This window comes from Mauremys reevesii, linkage group 5 (assembly GCF_016161935.1).
Source record: "Mauremys reevesii isolate NIE-2019 linkage group 5, ASM1616193v1, whole genome shotgun sequence".
NCBI classification, from domain to species: domain Eukaryota; kingdom Metazoa; phylum Chordata; order Testudines; family Geoemydidae; genus Mauremys; species Mauremys reevesii.
Genome location: NC_052627.1, coordinates 117,423,714 through 117,437,339, shown reverse-complemented (window position 1 = coordinate 117,437,339; position 13,626 = coordinate 117,423,714). Strand labels below are relative to the sequence as shown.

The 13,626-nt window shown below is 46.9% G+C and overlaps 1 protein-coding gene across 2 annotated transcripts; it reads left to right on the top strand.

Annotated features, from left to right (window-relative positions):
* The first annotated feature begins 2,157 nt into the window (after nucleotides 1-2,157).
* LOC120406525 (homeobox protein HMX2-like) lies at nucleotides 2,158-6,339 on the top strand. 2 transcript variants are annotated; one of them, XM_039541436.1, is made up of 2 exons: nucleotides 2,158-2,320; nucleotides 4,569-6,339. In XM_039541436.1, the coding sequence occupies exons 1-2, from the start codon at nucleotides 2,206-2,208 to the stop codon at nucleotides 5,171-5,173; spliced, it is 720 nt and encodes a 239-aa protein (XP_039397370.1). In that variant the 5' UTR covers nucleotides 2,158-2,205; the 3' UTR covers nucleotides 5,174-6,339. The 2 variants fall into 2 exon arrangements, with proteins under 2 accessions (XP_039397370.1, XP_039397369.1); XM_039541435.1 differs by having other exon boundaries at nucleotides 2,183-2,528.
* Nucleotides 6,340-13,626: the final 7,287 nt, after the last annotated feature.

Sequence of the window (13,626 nt, the reverse complement as noted above, 5' to 3'; positions counted from 1 at the left end):
TCTTTATTAACCACCTTCCCTCCTTCACTCTCTGTGGCTCCCCATTCCCCTGTCCGAACTCTTTCATTCCCCCGATCTTTCCCCTGCCTTGTATATCTTTCTTTCACTTAGACTCTCCCCACATAGCCTTTTGTCTTTCTCTATGACATTCCCATAACTTTGCCATCCGCTGTATCCTTCCTGTACCACCCTTCCTCCTTCTGATTTACTCTACCCATGTCACCTGCCTTCACTATCTGCCTCCTCTACCTTCCCTGAGCCTCATTTCTGGCTGCTGTTGCTTCCTCTTTGTATTACAGTAGCACTTAGGAACCCTACTCAAGGACCAGGATATAGACACTGTAGAAAGAGAAGCCAAAAAACCTGCCTCTGCCACAAGGAACTTACAATTTAAGACAAGAGACCACAGATGAATACAGTCAGACGGGGAGAGGGGGAGGGGAGTACAAGGCAACAATGGGATCGGTGATATTGGTCAGCATGATAAGCATCTGACCAATATCTGCTTATCACACCAGCAACCATTGTCAAGTATTTTTGTAGACATCATGGACAAGGAGAGTTTTAAGTGTGTGTGTGTGTGTGTGTGTGTGTGAAAGGAGGATAACTTTAATTTTGTGGATTGTTTACAGGGAGCTGCTCCCAAGCATTACCAGCAGCATGGGAGCAAATATGAAGATAATTGTTTGAAATTGTAACAAATGGACAAAGGAGGCTGGCAACATAGGTTGGATGTAGGAGCTGATAACTCAAGAGTAAATGAGAGATGAAAGGACAGACATCGGCCTTGTAAGAGAATACAAGTAGCTTAAGTCTGATGTGATAGAGAAGGGGGTGCTAGTGGTAGAGGGATTCAAAGAGAGGGATGACATGCTCAAAGATGTTGGCCAGGAAAATATCTTTGTGCAGCATTCTGAGTGGATATGAATGGGGCAAAGAAAGTTACATTGCCCACCTGCCTTACAGTGGGGCAAGGCCAAAGAGAAGGAGAGATCTGTAATGGTGAGAGCCTGGACAGGTGTTTTAGCCATGTGGATGGATAGGAAAGGTGCTGTCTTACAGATGTTATGCAGAAAAAATCCAAGGGGGTTAGATGTAGCCTGGATATGAGGAATGAAAGACAGGTCCTAGTCCAAGATGTTCTCCACGTCCATTGAAAGTAGGGCTTCATGTGCAGCAAAGCAGATTTAGGTTAGATCAGGGTTCTCAAACTGGGGATTGTGACCCCTCAGAAGGTTGTGAGATTATTACATGGGGGGGTCACCAGCTGTCAGCCTCCACCCCAAAACTCCCCTTCACTTCCAGCATGTATAACAGTACTAAATGTAAAAAAGTGTTTTTAATGTATAAGGGGAGGGGGAGGTCACACTCAGAGGCTGGCTGTGTGAAAGGGGTCACCAATACAAAACTTTGAGAACTACTGGGTTAGGTAATAGGAAACACTTTCTAATGATAAATTATAATGCCAAGCTTACAATTTCACCACCCACTTCAAAGGGAAGGTCAGGATATTGCCCTGCCTCTGGTAGATTTCACCCATCCCTGCATATTGCTAATCCACGGTTGCCAGAAATGGCTGGTCACAGCAGTAAGTAAAAATGTCCCAGCAGAGCCCATTGACGGGCTCCACCCTCACACCCATTGCACAGGCCCTCTTCGCCTCCCTCCCAATCGCTCATCTTCCTCACGACTCCTTCAGGATGCTTCTCGGTCTCCCTCCCTTCCCCCTCCTGGTCCTGCCCTCAGATTCCCCCCGCTTGTTTCCCTTTGATCCTCCCCTTTCCCACTGTCTCCCTCCTGATCTGATTCCCTTCTTTTTTCTCCTCCTCCACCTCCCCTTCCCTCATCCCTATCTTGTCTGGGGATTGGTCCTGCTTTGAGCAGGGGGTTGGACTAGATGATCTCCTGAGGTCCCTTCCAACCCTGATGATAGTCTATGATTCTATGATTCCATCTCCCCCAGTCTCCTCCCTCCTTTCTCTCTCCCTCCAGCCATTCCTCTCTCTGCTCTCGGCCGCTTTCTTTCTCCCTGCCTCTCTCCTCCTTTCTCCCTTTTCTCTCCCCACATTTCTCCCCCCTCCCTCTCCTCTCCCGTTGCCGGCCCCTCCCTCCGTCCCCTCGCAGCCAATCACAGCGCCTCCTGCCTTGCAGCCGCCCGGCCTGCCGAGGGTTGAGCGCCGCTGCGGCTCCGGCCAGGCCCGCGGGATGGTGCAGCCGGCGGGGAGTCGGAGGCGCAGAGACAGGCAGGAGCCGGGCAGCCGCGCGTCCCGCTCCGTCCCCCATGGCAGGGCTGCCGCTGGGCTGCGAGAGCCGCCGGAGGGTGAGCCCGGGCGCCGAGCCGCCCCCCGCCTGCCTGGCGTTCGCCATTGACAGCATCTTGCAGCGCAAGGCTCGCGGCGGCGCGGACTCGGCCAGGAGCCCCAGGCTGCGGCGGGAGCCGGGCAGAGCCCGCGGCTCCCGGCTGGACCCGGCGGAGCAGGAGGAGGGGCCTTGGGAACGGCAGCCCCGTGCACGCTGCAGAAACCCGGGTATAGACACTGGAGCCTCCGGCTGTATCTTTGACATGCACCGCTAGACACGGCACACACACACACAACCCCCACCCCGCCTGCTACAGCACCACACAAACACACACTCAACCCCCACCTCGCCTACTGCACACAGCACCACACAGACACACACACAACCCCCACCCCGCCTGCTGCACACAGCACCACACACACAACCTCCACCCCGCCTGCTGCACACAGCACCAAACACACAACCCCCACCCCGCCTACTGCACACAGAACCACACAGACACACAACCCCCACCCCGCCTACTGCACACAGAACCACACAGACACACAACCCCCACCCCGCCTACTGCACACAGCACCAAACAGACACACACTCAACCCCCACCCCGCCTACTGCACACAGCACCACACAGACACACACTCAGCCCCCACCCCGCCTACTGCACACAGCACCACACACACAACCACTGCACACAGCACCACACACACACAACCCCACCCCGCCTACTGCACACAGAACCACACAGACACACAACCCCCACCCCGCCTACTGCACACAGCACCACACAAACACACACTCAACCCCCACCCCGCCTACTGCACACAACACCACACAAACACACACTCAACCCCCACCCCGCCCACTGCACACAGCACCACACCGACACACACTCAACCCCCATCCCGCCTACTGCACACAGCACCACACAGACACACACTCAATCCCCACCTCGCCTACTGCACACAGCACCACACAAACACACACTCAACCCCCACCCCGCCTATTGCACACAGCACCACACAAACACACATGACACTGCACCTCCACCACCCCACTTCCTGAGCACACACCACCACACACTGCACCTCCACTCACCTATTGCACACACCACCACACTGCACACAAGCACACACACTGCACCTCCACCCCACCTACTGCGCACATCACCACACACTGCACACACAAATACACACTGCACCTCCACCCCACCTACTGCGCACAGCACCACACACTGCACCTCCACCCCACCTACTGCACACACCACCACACACTGTACAACCAAACACACTGCACCCCCATCCCAACTACTCGCACACACCTCCACCTACTGCACCCCCCCACACTGAATGTCTCCACCTACTACACCCCACACACACTGCACCCACCTACATACTGCACACACCCATACTGCACCACCACACTGCATGCCCCCGCCTACTGCACACTCCTACTTCATACACTGCACACCCCCACCTCCACCCATCACCTACTGCATCCACAACCCTGAACACACTGCACACACCACCACCTGCTGCACACACCCCTACACACTGCCACGCAATGCACATATCCCTACTGCATCTGCATGCCACCCCTACACAAACTGCGCACACATCATCCCTACACACCCTTGCTGCATACCACACCTATACACACAGACACACAACCCACACCTACTGCATTATCCACACTGCACACACTCGCCTACACAAATACACTGCGCGCACACTGTACATTCACCCGACTCACAGCATTCATATTGCACGGTGCATTCATGTACAGCCAGGGGCTTGGATACCATGGGGACGAGTGTGGGCTGGGTGGCTAAATAGATCCCTCCCTCACACTGCACACACCTGGTTCTCCTGTTACACTTTGCCATGGCGATGAATGCGGGAAGATCACTCTCCCTCCCACGTCCCCCTAGTCTTTCAGGCTGTTTATACCGGGTACCCCACCCCACTCCCGCCGCCTTGTGACCCTGCCCTAAACCCTGGGGCACCTAATTTCTCTTCTACGGCTCCCCATCCCTTGGGGTGCCCCTGCATCCGTCATCGGAAGCTCTTCGCCCCCTCTCCTTCCTCGGGGGTCCCCCTGGGGGTTGCTGCTAGACCCCCCCGCACTGCTAGACTCGCCCTCAGCAGTTCCCGGCAGCTCCTGGGCTGGGCCACCCGCTGCCCACCGGGCTCCCTGCCGGTGGCGCTGGGGTGCGGGGCGCGGGCTATTGCTGCGGTGGGGAGGGCTGATGTTGTGCTTTGCCACTGCAGGAAAGGAGACCCGCCGGATGGCAGCGGGCCTGGCTGCAGGACGGGGCCTCAGGCCCGGCGGTGAAGCAGGAGGAGGAGCGGGCTCCCCCCTGTCTGAGGCATTGCCCCGCGGCTCCGACCCCTCGCACCGGGAAGGAGGAGCCGCCGGGGCCCACGGGAGCCGCAGCAAGCTACTGGCAGGGGCCAGCAAGAAGAAGACCCGCACCATCTTCTCCAAGAGCCAGGTCTTCCAGCTGGAGGCCGCCTTCGACAGGAAGCGCTACCTGAGCAGCGCCGAGCGCGCCTGCCTGGCCCGCGCCCTGCAGCTCTCCGAGACCCAGGTGAAGATCTGGTTCCAGAACCGCAGGAATAAGCTCAAGAGACAAATGTCTGCGGACCTGGAGGGCCCCGCTCCGGGCCAGGCAGAGCCGCCTGGGGAATTGCCACCCCAGGGGAGGGCAGCTGCGGCTTCGCTCGCCTTCCCGACCCTGTACAAAGACAACACTTTCCTCCGTCGTTGCTTACTGCCGCTGTCCTTCCCCCTGCTCTATCCGGGCAGCACCGTCCCTTACCTGTGTTTCCCAAGTCCGGGCAAATATTTCAGCCTTGTGGAGGGGGATGTCTAACCTCCCCCGCACCTTTCCGCCCTCCGCGTCTGCAGCCGGACGGCCTTGTTCCAGTGAGCGGCTGATGAAGTCTGCACCTTCCTTCAGTGTCATCTATATGCACAGCATGTCAGTAGGATCCCTTCACCCCGCTCTCTGGTGTGTCTTCCTGCATTGGTTTCAACCCGTAACTTATTAAAAGGACGCGACAAAAACAAGGCCCTTTGCAAAGCTACTGCTTTTAACCAGGGATCCCTTTAACTTGGAACCCTGCACGTTCCCAGTATCCGTCTTTCTCACACACCGTGCACCTGCGAAGCGGGTGGATAACCCCCTTGCTCTAGCAACACTTAATAAAAGAGAAACGCTGTCGTTTGATTAGGTCAAATGTTATCCAAAGATATGCAAACACTCATACTACTATACGAATACAAATATAAACCCAAGCAACGATTAGCGGTGGCTGATCACCAGCTGCCTTTCTCTTTCAGTTGAAAGGCTAATTTGTCTCTAAAATATTGTTAAATCTTCAAGGGGTATTTTTACAAAGGTCTTGTTTACAATTCCCATTTTTCTTGTTAGTAGAGATACAGTTGTTGAGAACCAAAGAAAATGGGACATGAATTCTGGAGACCATTCGTTTGCTATATAGATCGATGTCTCAGTAGCAAATGCCATGTCCCGCATCACACTGGACTCTCTCTCTCATGTGGTTGAGGCTGTGAGTACAATAAACCTCTACGCCTGTCCTAAAGTACTAGGCCTGGTTACATTCTTCTATACCTGAGAATTCTACTACCGTAAATTCTCGAAAACTAGGTATTTCCTGGCACTATTAAGTTGCTGACATTTTGACTAAATTCTGATTCTTGGGGTTTGAAACTGGCCCTTGCAACGTCTCCAAGAAAAATCAAGCCGCCTGTCACATTTTTGTATTAAGCCCTAAGAAATGTGCGGTATTTTTATCTGCTATACTAGAATAACGAAACAATATTTTTTATAGATTTCTAAACAGAATGGTCATATATTGGTTTCAAGCTTCTACTATATAAAAGGGTGGAAAATAAACTTTTCTATCAGAAACATAAAGTGCATGCCTGTTCAATACAGTTAATGATAAGCAGTGTAAAAATGTTTCTTAGCGCATGTCTGATGGATTTTTTTTTAAATAAAGGTTTGAGAAAATACGTTTGTGGTATTATTCAAATTCACTTCTTCCTCTGCACTAAATGCCATCAGTGATTCAGGACTTTGCCCTTTATAAAGACTGTATGGTTTGATAATTGAACTTTTTATTAAATTATTGGGGAAATTAGACGGCAACTATTATTAGATCTATATTTTAGTTACAAACCTCAACCAGGCAAAGAACTTAAATATGTGCTCAGTTATGGCAAATAGCACCGAAAGGAAAATGTCAGAAAGACAGAAGCCAGAAAGACAGTTTTGCAAACCTGTTGAAATGAGCATTCAAAGATAAGAGGGAAACAGCTGGGTGAAATTGACAAGTGCATCGTGATGCTGCGGCTGTTGCCAAATGAAGTGCAGGAGAAAACTTTTTCTTTCTTTCTTTTTTCATTTTTATTTTTAGCAAAGCGCCGTCTTTTCTTCCTTTTTCTCATCATTCCTCTCTGGTCAGTTAGTAAATGCGCGAGATAAGTGTCTGCGTAATGACGTGCCCCAGCCCGAGTGTGAAATGTAAGCAGTGGGTCGTGCTGAAAGAACCTGACGCAAGAAAGAAGGGAGGGTTAAGCTTGTAATTGGAAGAAAGTCCCGTGTGGAACTTTTTTTTTTTCAAACCAAGAAATTCTATTAAAAGAAATATCGTTTGGTGTAATGCAGCGCCAAAGAAGTTGCTAAGTAAACACTTGATCAAATGAATGCTTGACCGCAGGATCACAGCTTTGCTTAGTGGCTATGGAGCTAAGCCATGTTTCTGGCTTGATAAAATGGGAACATTGTTTGACCCTTCAAACTGTATTGCCAATCTTGAATTCTCTCACAGACGCCAAGTCCTGGAAGGCCTCTATCTCCGATTATTATAATAGGAATAAACCACGATCCAAGAACTATACAAAGACTACACTGTAAATAGTAATTTATATATTATTAAACATAACGCATACGAACCCCGTTCTGTTGATTGTATCTTCCTTGTTTCTTTACACTGCACCAAAAGTTTTCTCTCTCTACGTTCACAGTTCAATTGCGGGGCACAAAAATTATGGCTGGGGCTTCAAGGGACCACCCTCTTTTTTCATTCACTGTCTATGTATTTGGTTGAATAAATTAAGGATTTTTTTTTGAACTGTCAAATCCCCCCCATATCTAAAGAAATTTGGCGATGGGTGTTTAAAGAAGTGACGATGCCTTTATTTATAAGGATAATTTGATACTGTGCAACTCTCTCTCTCTGTATATGTATATGTGACAGATGATCTATTCAGGGTGAGAAGCCCGTGTGGGGAATATCTCAGCTTTTCAATTGTTAATTTAATAGCTAGGCAAAATACAGCATTTATTACTATGGAATTACTATGGTACGAAGTGGCAGCTTAATAGGACTCTACCATCCTTTCCAGAGGTCACAGCAATGGTATTTTCTTCAGATGTAAAGGGTATAATTGGAAGTAAATTTGAGTTTAATAACTTCACCCATTCATACTATTGATACAACAAATGTCTCTGAAACAGATAAAGGCAATACATTAAACCATCCTTTCAGATAATTAAGACCCATTTATTCCAAGGTTATTATTAAACCAGTTATTGTGCAAGGGTCGGATTCTACTCCCTATTACGCCGGTGTGAGTCTCGAATAACTACTGTTTTCAGTGGACTTACTCTGGATTCACATCAGTAACTGAATACAAATCTCACCCAATATTATTAAAGGAATATATTTTATATATAAAAAGGAGATTTAACACAGACCTTCAGTAAAATGTAGGTCCTATGTTAGGTCCAAAATTGTGCAGCTTTCTTATGAGTTTATTCCAAAGTTACTGAATATCCATAAAGAGATAGTACTGGGATCAATAGCTGTCTAAAACACCTAAGCAGTTGAAATAAATAGTATTTTTCATAAGTATTATTCAAGCTATAACTGCAGTTATTTGGATCAATGGAAAAATACTGTTACATATAATATGCTATTGAATATAATACACCCAGTCCTCCACTTGCAAGGTGTTTTTCTACATTAAATTATTTTAATTAAAAGATAACCAAGTATAGGATAGAACAAAAGGTGTGATTTGCAAATAAACATCTAACTTTTTAAAATTTACACTGAATGCAACTGAGCTTCCTTCTGATTTTAAACTAATTATATTTGTAAGTGAAAATGGTTAGTTACCCTCTGTTAAGGAAGTGGCTATTCTTTTAAAATATAAGGAAAATCTGTAAGTAAAGGAAGAAAAAGTTACCCTCATCACTGACATAAAAGCTACCCCAATCAATAACTTGATCCACATTCAACAGAGAGAAGCTAGAATACTACAACGTTAAAGAAACCAATCTCTCAAGCATTCCAATGCCAGATCCCATAGCAAGATTGGGTCCTAAGGAAGGAGTCTCCGTTATTGTTGTTGATGATTTGAAAATCCAGAAAAAATTTCAGAATTTTACTATTTTAGATAATTAGCTACTATTCTAGATGAGAGAGGAAATCCCCTTCCTGCACAATATTAAATAAATGAGGTTTATCTATTGGGAGACGTCCAGGAAAGTTAATCCAAATTAACTAAAGGTGTGAGTTGGAAGTGGATTAGTTAAACTGCATTAAACCTCTGCATGAATACCTTCATTCAGAATTAAAGTGGCTTTAATTCAGTTTATCTTAAATCACTCCCAAAGTGAATTAAATTAAACCAAATAAAGGCCATTTGAATAACAGCATCCATACAGGGATTTAAGGTGATTCAATTAATCCACTTCATACTTTTAGTTAATTCAGATTATTTTTCCTGGATGTCCCCATGTAGACAAACCCTAAAAACAAAAACAAACAAACAAAACTCCCCCCAACATATCACAGTTGACTAATGGCTGCAACTGGGATATGAAAGTTTGCTGCCAAAGTTTATCACACACAAAGGAATGACCCCAGGGTCTTAGTTGATGTGTCAGTTTCAAATCTGTGGTTGGAAGAGATCATTTGCTTCCACAGAGAGGTAGTACAGCAGCACAGCCACAGCACTGCAGCGCTACCACGGTAGTGTGGATCCTTGCTACAGCACAGAAAGGGATTTTCCATCGCTGTAGCAAATCCACCTGCTCCAGAGACAGTAGTTAGGATGATGGAAGAATTCTCCCATCAGCTTAGCAGAGTCTACGGGGGGGGGGGGGGGGTTACATCTACCTATTGGCACGGGATGTGACGTTTTTCACAGCCCTGAGCTACGTCGCTAGGTCAACCTACGTTTTAGCTGCAGACCAGGCCCAAGGGAATTCTTTATAATACACTTCCCTGTAACAAAAACTACAGGTACATTTTGCACTACTGCTTATTATTTGTATTAGGATAGTACCTAGAGACCCTAAATGAGACTGGACTCCATTGTACTAGGCGCCTTAAATACACATAATAAGCAAAAGTCCCTGCCCAGAAAATCTTACAATCTATAGACAAGTTTTATGTTGTGTTGCTGTAGCCGTGTCAGTCCTAGGATATTAGAGAGATAAGGTGGGTGAGGTAATATCTTTTATTGGACCAACTTCTATTGGTGAGAGAGACAAGCTTTTGAGCTTACACAGAGCAGACCTCACGTTGGTGTAAACTGAGAGTAAATCTGCTGCATTACATTGGTTTAAAATGGGTATAAATGAGATCAGCACCAGGTCTATTGATTTTTAGTAGCAATTTTTCCTGTTCAGGGGACTTCAGGATGGGCCCAGAGTCTTAAGGCAAAGAGAATGAGGAAATATTTATTTTGGATTGGACTGGATGGACAGTGGCCTTATCTGGCCACCGAAGGGAGTGAATAAAGACTTCTCCACCCCACCTCCCATAGTCTAAGGGCTGTCCCAAACTAGTATAAGGGCTGTCCCAAACTGCAGACTCCACACTCAAGAGCGGCTGGCTGCTTCTCAGAGCTCCTGGGAATGCAGAAGCTATGCCCCCACTACCTGTATGGGATGCAGTTCACTAGCCCCTGTGTAGCTGGCCAGCTCCACAGACCAGCACGGAGCCATGGCCCTACCTCCTCTTCACCCCTTCTTGCCCCAGGGTTGAGCAGTCCCTGCACTCCTCTGGGTGCAGATGATGCAATTCTACCTGACCTTACATGAGCAATGTTAGAAAGGGAAGGTGCTCACACCCTTCCCCACTGCTATGCATGCTTGTAAGGGCTGGGCAGAATGTGGCCTAAAGTGAGAGCAATGGAGACAAGAGAGAGGAGACAAGAGGCATTAAATGCATAAGGTCGGATCTGGATCTCATTCCTGTGTGCAAATCTAGTTAGGTGACCCCTGAGTATGACTAAAAAGAGACTGGCAAGTTGTGATTGTTGTGATTCCTGCTACACAGGCTATGACCTATGGAGAGAGCTAGTCTATGCTAAAAATCCTGTTATTTCTGGCCTCCTCCTCCCTTCACCTCCCTTGCTTTCTTTGTTCCATCCGTCAGTTGTGTCATGGCTTTAGGTTGCAAGATATTTTGGGCAAGGACTGTTCCTATGCATTTGTACAACGACTGGCCCAATGGGGCCCTGACCTGCATGAGGAGACTCTGTGCTACAACAACACTTCTATAAATAACTTCATGTTCTTCAGTGGGGTTACTGCATAAATAAGATTATAATCTGGCTCATACTCACATCAGCCTAAGTGAGAGGAGAATCCATTCCCTACTTTCCAGGTAAACACCAGTGCACATCCAGCTAAATTTAATCAGGTTTAAGGTAAATTAAACAAATTCAGTACTGGGTTAATGCAGGAGGTGTTCAGACAAGGCCATAGTTTACGTAAACCTTTATATAAAACATTGATCGGCAGTCACATTTAATATTGGGCCAGGGCCTTTGGTGGGGCAAATCAGCAGAGCTGTGTAGCACATATTGCACAGTTTTGGTCATTTCATCTCAAAAAGGATATAACAGGCACAGAAAAGGTGCAGGAAAGGGCAACCAAAATCATTGTGGCCTAGAAAGACTTTCTAATGGAGAGAGATTACAAAAATTAGGGGCCTTTTTCTGATTTCATTTATACTGGTGTAAATCCAGAGTAAATCTATGGGTGTCAATGGCGTTACTCTACATTTATACTGATGTAACTGAGAGTATAATCTGGCCCAATGCCTTTGACAGATGATAGTTTTAAGATTCATTTCCCAGACTTTCAGCCATGGTGATTCATTCTCTCCCTCCCCACGTTTTTTAACCAAGCCTTTTGGAGGGATGGCGGAAAAGGGTTTTTTCCCAGAGCTCAGTGCAGGTCTGCATGCATGCAGGGGGTCTCACTGCATGGATCAGTTTGCAGAACTGAGTCCTTACTGTTTTTCTTATGTTTAATATACATAATCTAATAATAAGTCACAGCAGTTTTGATGTGAAACAACAACTGTATTGTATAGCATAGTATTGATCGGATCTACTATTTGATAATCACTGTAAACAGAAACTGCTTAAAATAGAAACATGATCATCTTACATTATACAAAAATAATCTACAGTACTACAAGGGAGTTTATCTTGGGGGCCACTCGTTATGCCCACAGGGGATTGCTATTCCAAAAATGTCTCATAACAATAAGCTGTGGTCTACAGGAATATAGTTGACATATGTTATCTTCCCATGCAATTTTCCATGCCATATCACACTGGCCATGGTAACAGGACATAGGAAAATGTGGCAACTGGAGATGACAATGCACTCTGGCATGCAGCAATGTGATCACATAATCTTTTGATAACATGGAAAATAATGTGTGTCACCACTGTATTCCCAACCAATCAATAACATGGATATCATTCTTAATACAAAATTCAATGCAGCTCACTAAGTGTTATCAGCAATTTTGACAAAAATGGAACATGAAAGGAAGTCAGATGCACTAATAAAAAACATATGAAGGCTTCAGCACAAACCCCCAGCTGTATCACAAAATCAAGTGAGGTTGGATTTACTGTTGTATTGGTGCAACGGAGAATAAACAATTGGAGAGACCTTGCAAATGTAGAATTCCAGTAAATATTGATTCAGAGTAACTGCAGAATCCTAGGAAGTGCAAAGCCAGAGAACAAGGCAGAGAGGCCACACACGAGAAAGGCTGAAAACATGGCCCAATACTGCAAGCTGAGCACCCTCAGCTCCCACTGACTTTAAAGTTCAGGATGATTGGCAGGACTGGGCCAAGGGAGAAATAGCACCTTTGTTATCACCTATTTTCTCTTTCGCTATACTTTTTAGTACTCCCCTAACTGGAACTCATTTGGGGCACTGCTGTGACCTGTGGTACATGCCCATATAGGGGATTAAGCAGGCAAAAGGAACCATGTAGCTCACTTGTGTGCGCCACCTGCATCATGTGTTACAAAGAGAAGGGGAGAGTAACCTCTGTGGGGAGGGGAGCCCAGTCCCCTGCTGGTGTGGAAAGCGGATGGAGTCCTAACTTTGCACCCCGAACATGCTGGCCAGTGCAGCTGAGCCAGCCTGGAAGGGGGGAGTGTCGGCTTCTCTTACTTGGGGCTTGCAGCAAAGCCACAGCGTAGCTCTTGAGTAAGATTAGGGTCAGGATCAGTCCTTGATTAGGAATAAGACCCACACTCACTCCAGTTGAGACAAGCAATATCTACCCAAACAGGAGCAGCACTTCTACTGCACTCAGCCATGTCCAGCCGCACCTCTAACCAGGAACAGCACATGAAGTGATTATGGAAACCCCTTCTTACCCAGCAGATCTGCCTTGTGTGGGTACTCAGAGCTGTATCTGCTGGCATCAGTGAGAAAACTAAAGTTTGTACTGCTTCATACACTAGTTAGCCCTGCAGAGCCGACTCAGCTAAGAGAGAGTGAGCTGGAGTGTATAATCTAGTGGTTCAGACACTGGATTGGGGCTTCGGAGATCTAGATTCAGTTCCTAGCTCTATCTGCTGGGTGACCTTGGCCAAATCATTTCTATCCACGTGCCTCAGTTTCCCCATCTGTGAAACAGGAATAATGATAGTGACCTCCTTGGTACAGCACTTTGAGATCTAAAGATAAAAGTGCTGTTTAAGAGCTTGGTTTTATTATTGTGCATTACGAGGGGAAATTGTTTACTAAATTCCAGCTAGCTACACTCAGATAAACCCATTGAAGAGAATGGGTTCCAAAGGTGTCATTGATCGCATAATCACTAGATTAAATTACCAAAAGGTAGGTGTCAAACTGAGAGGGCGTATATAGTGGGGTCCCACAGGGGTCAGGACGGCGTCCAATACTATTCAATATTTGAATTAATGACTTAGATAATGGAGTGGAAAATATGCTTA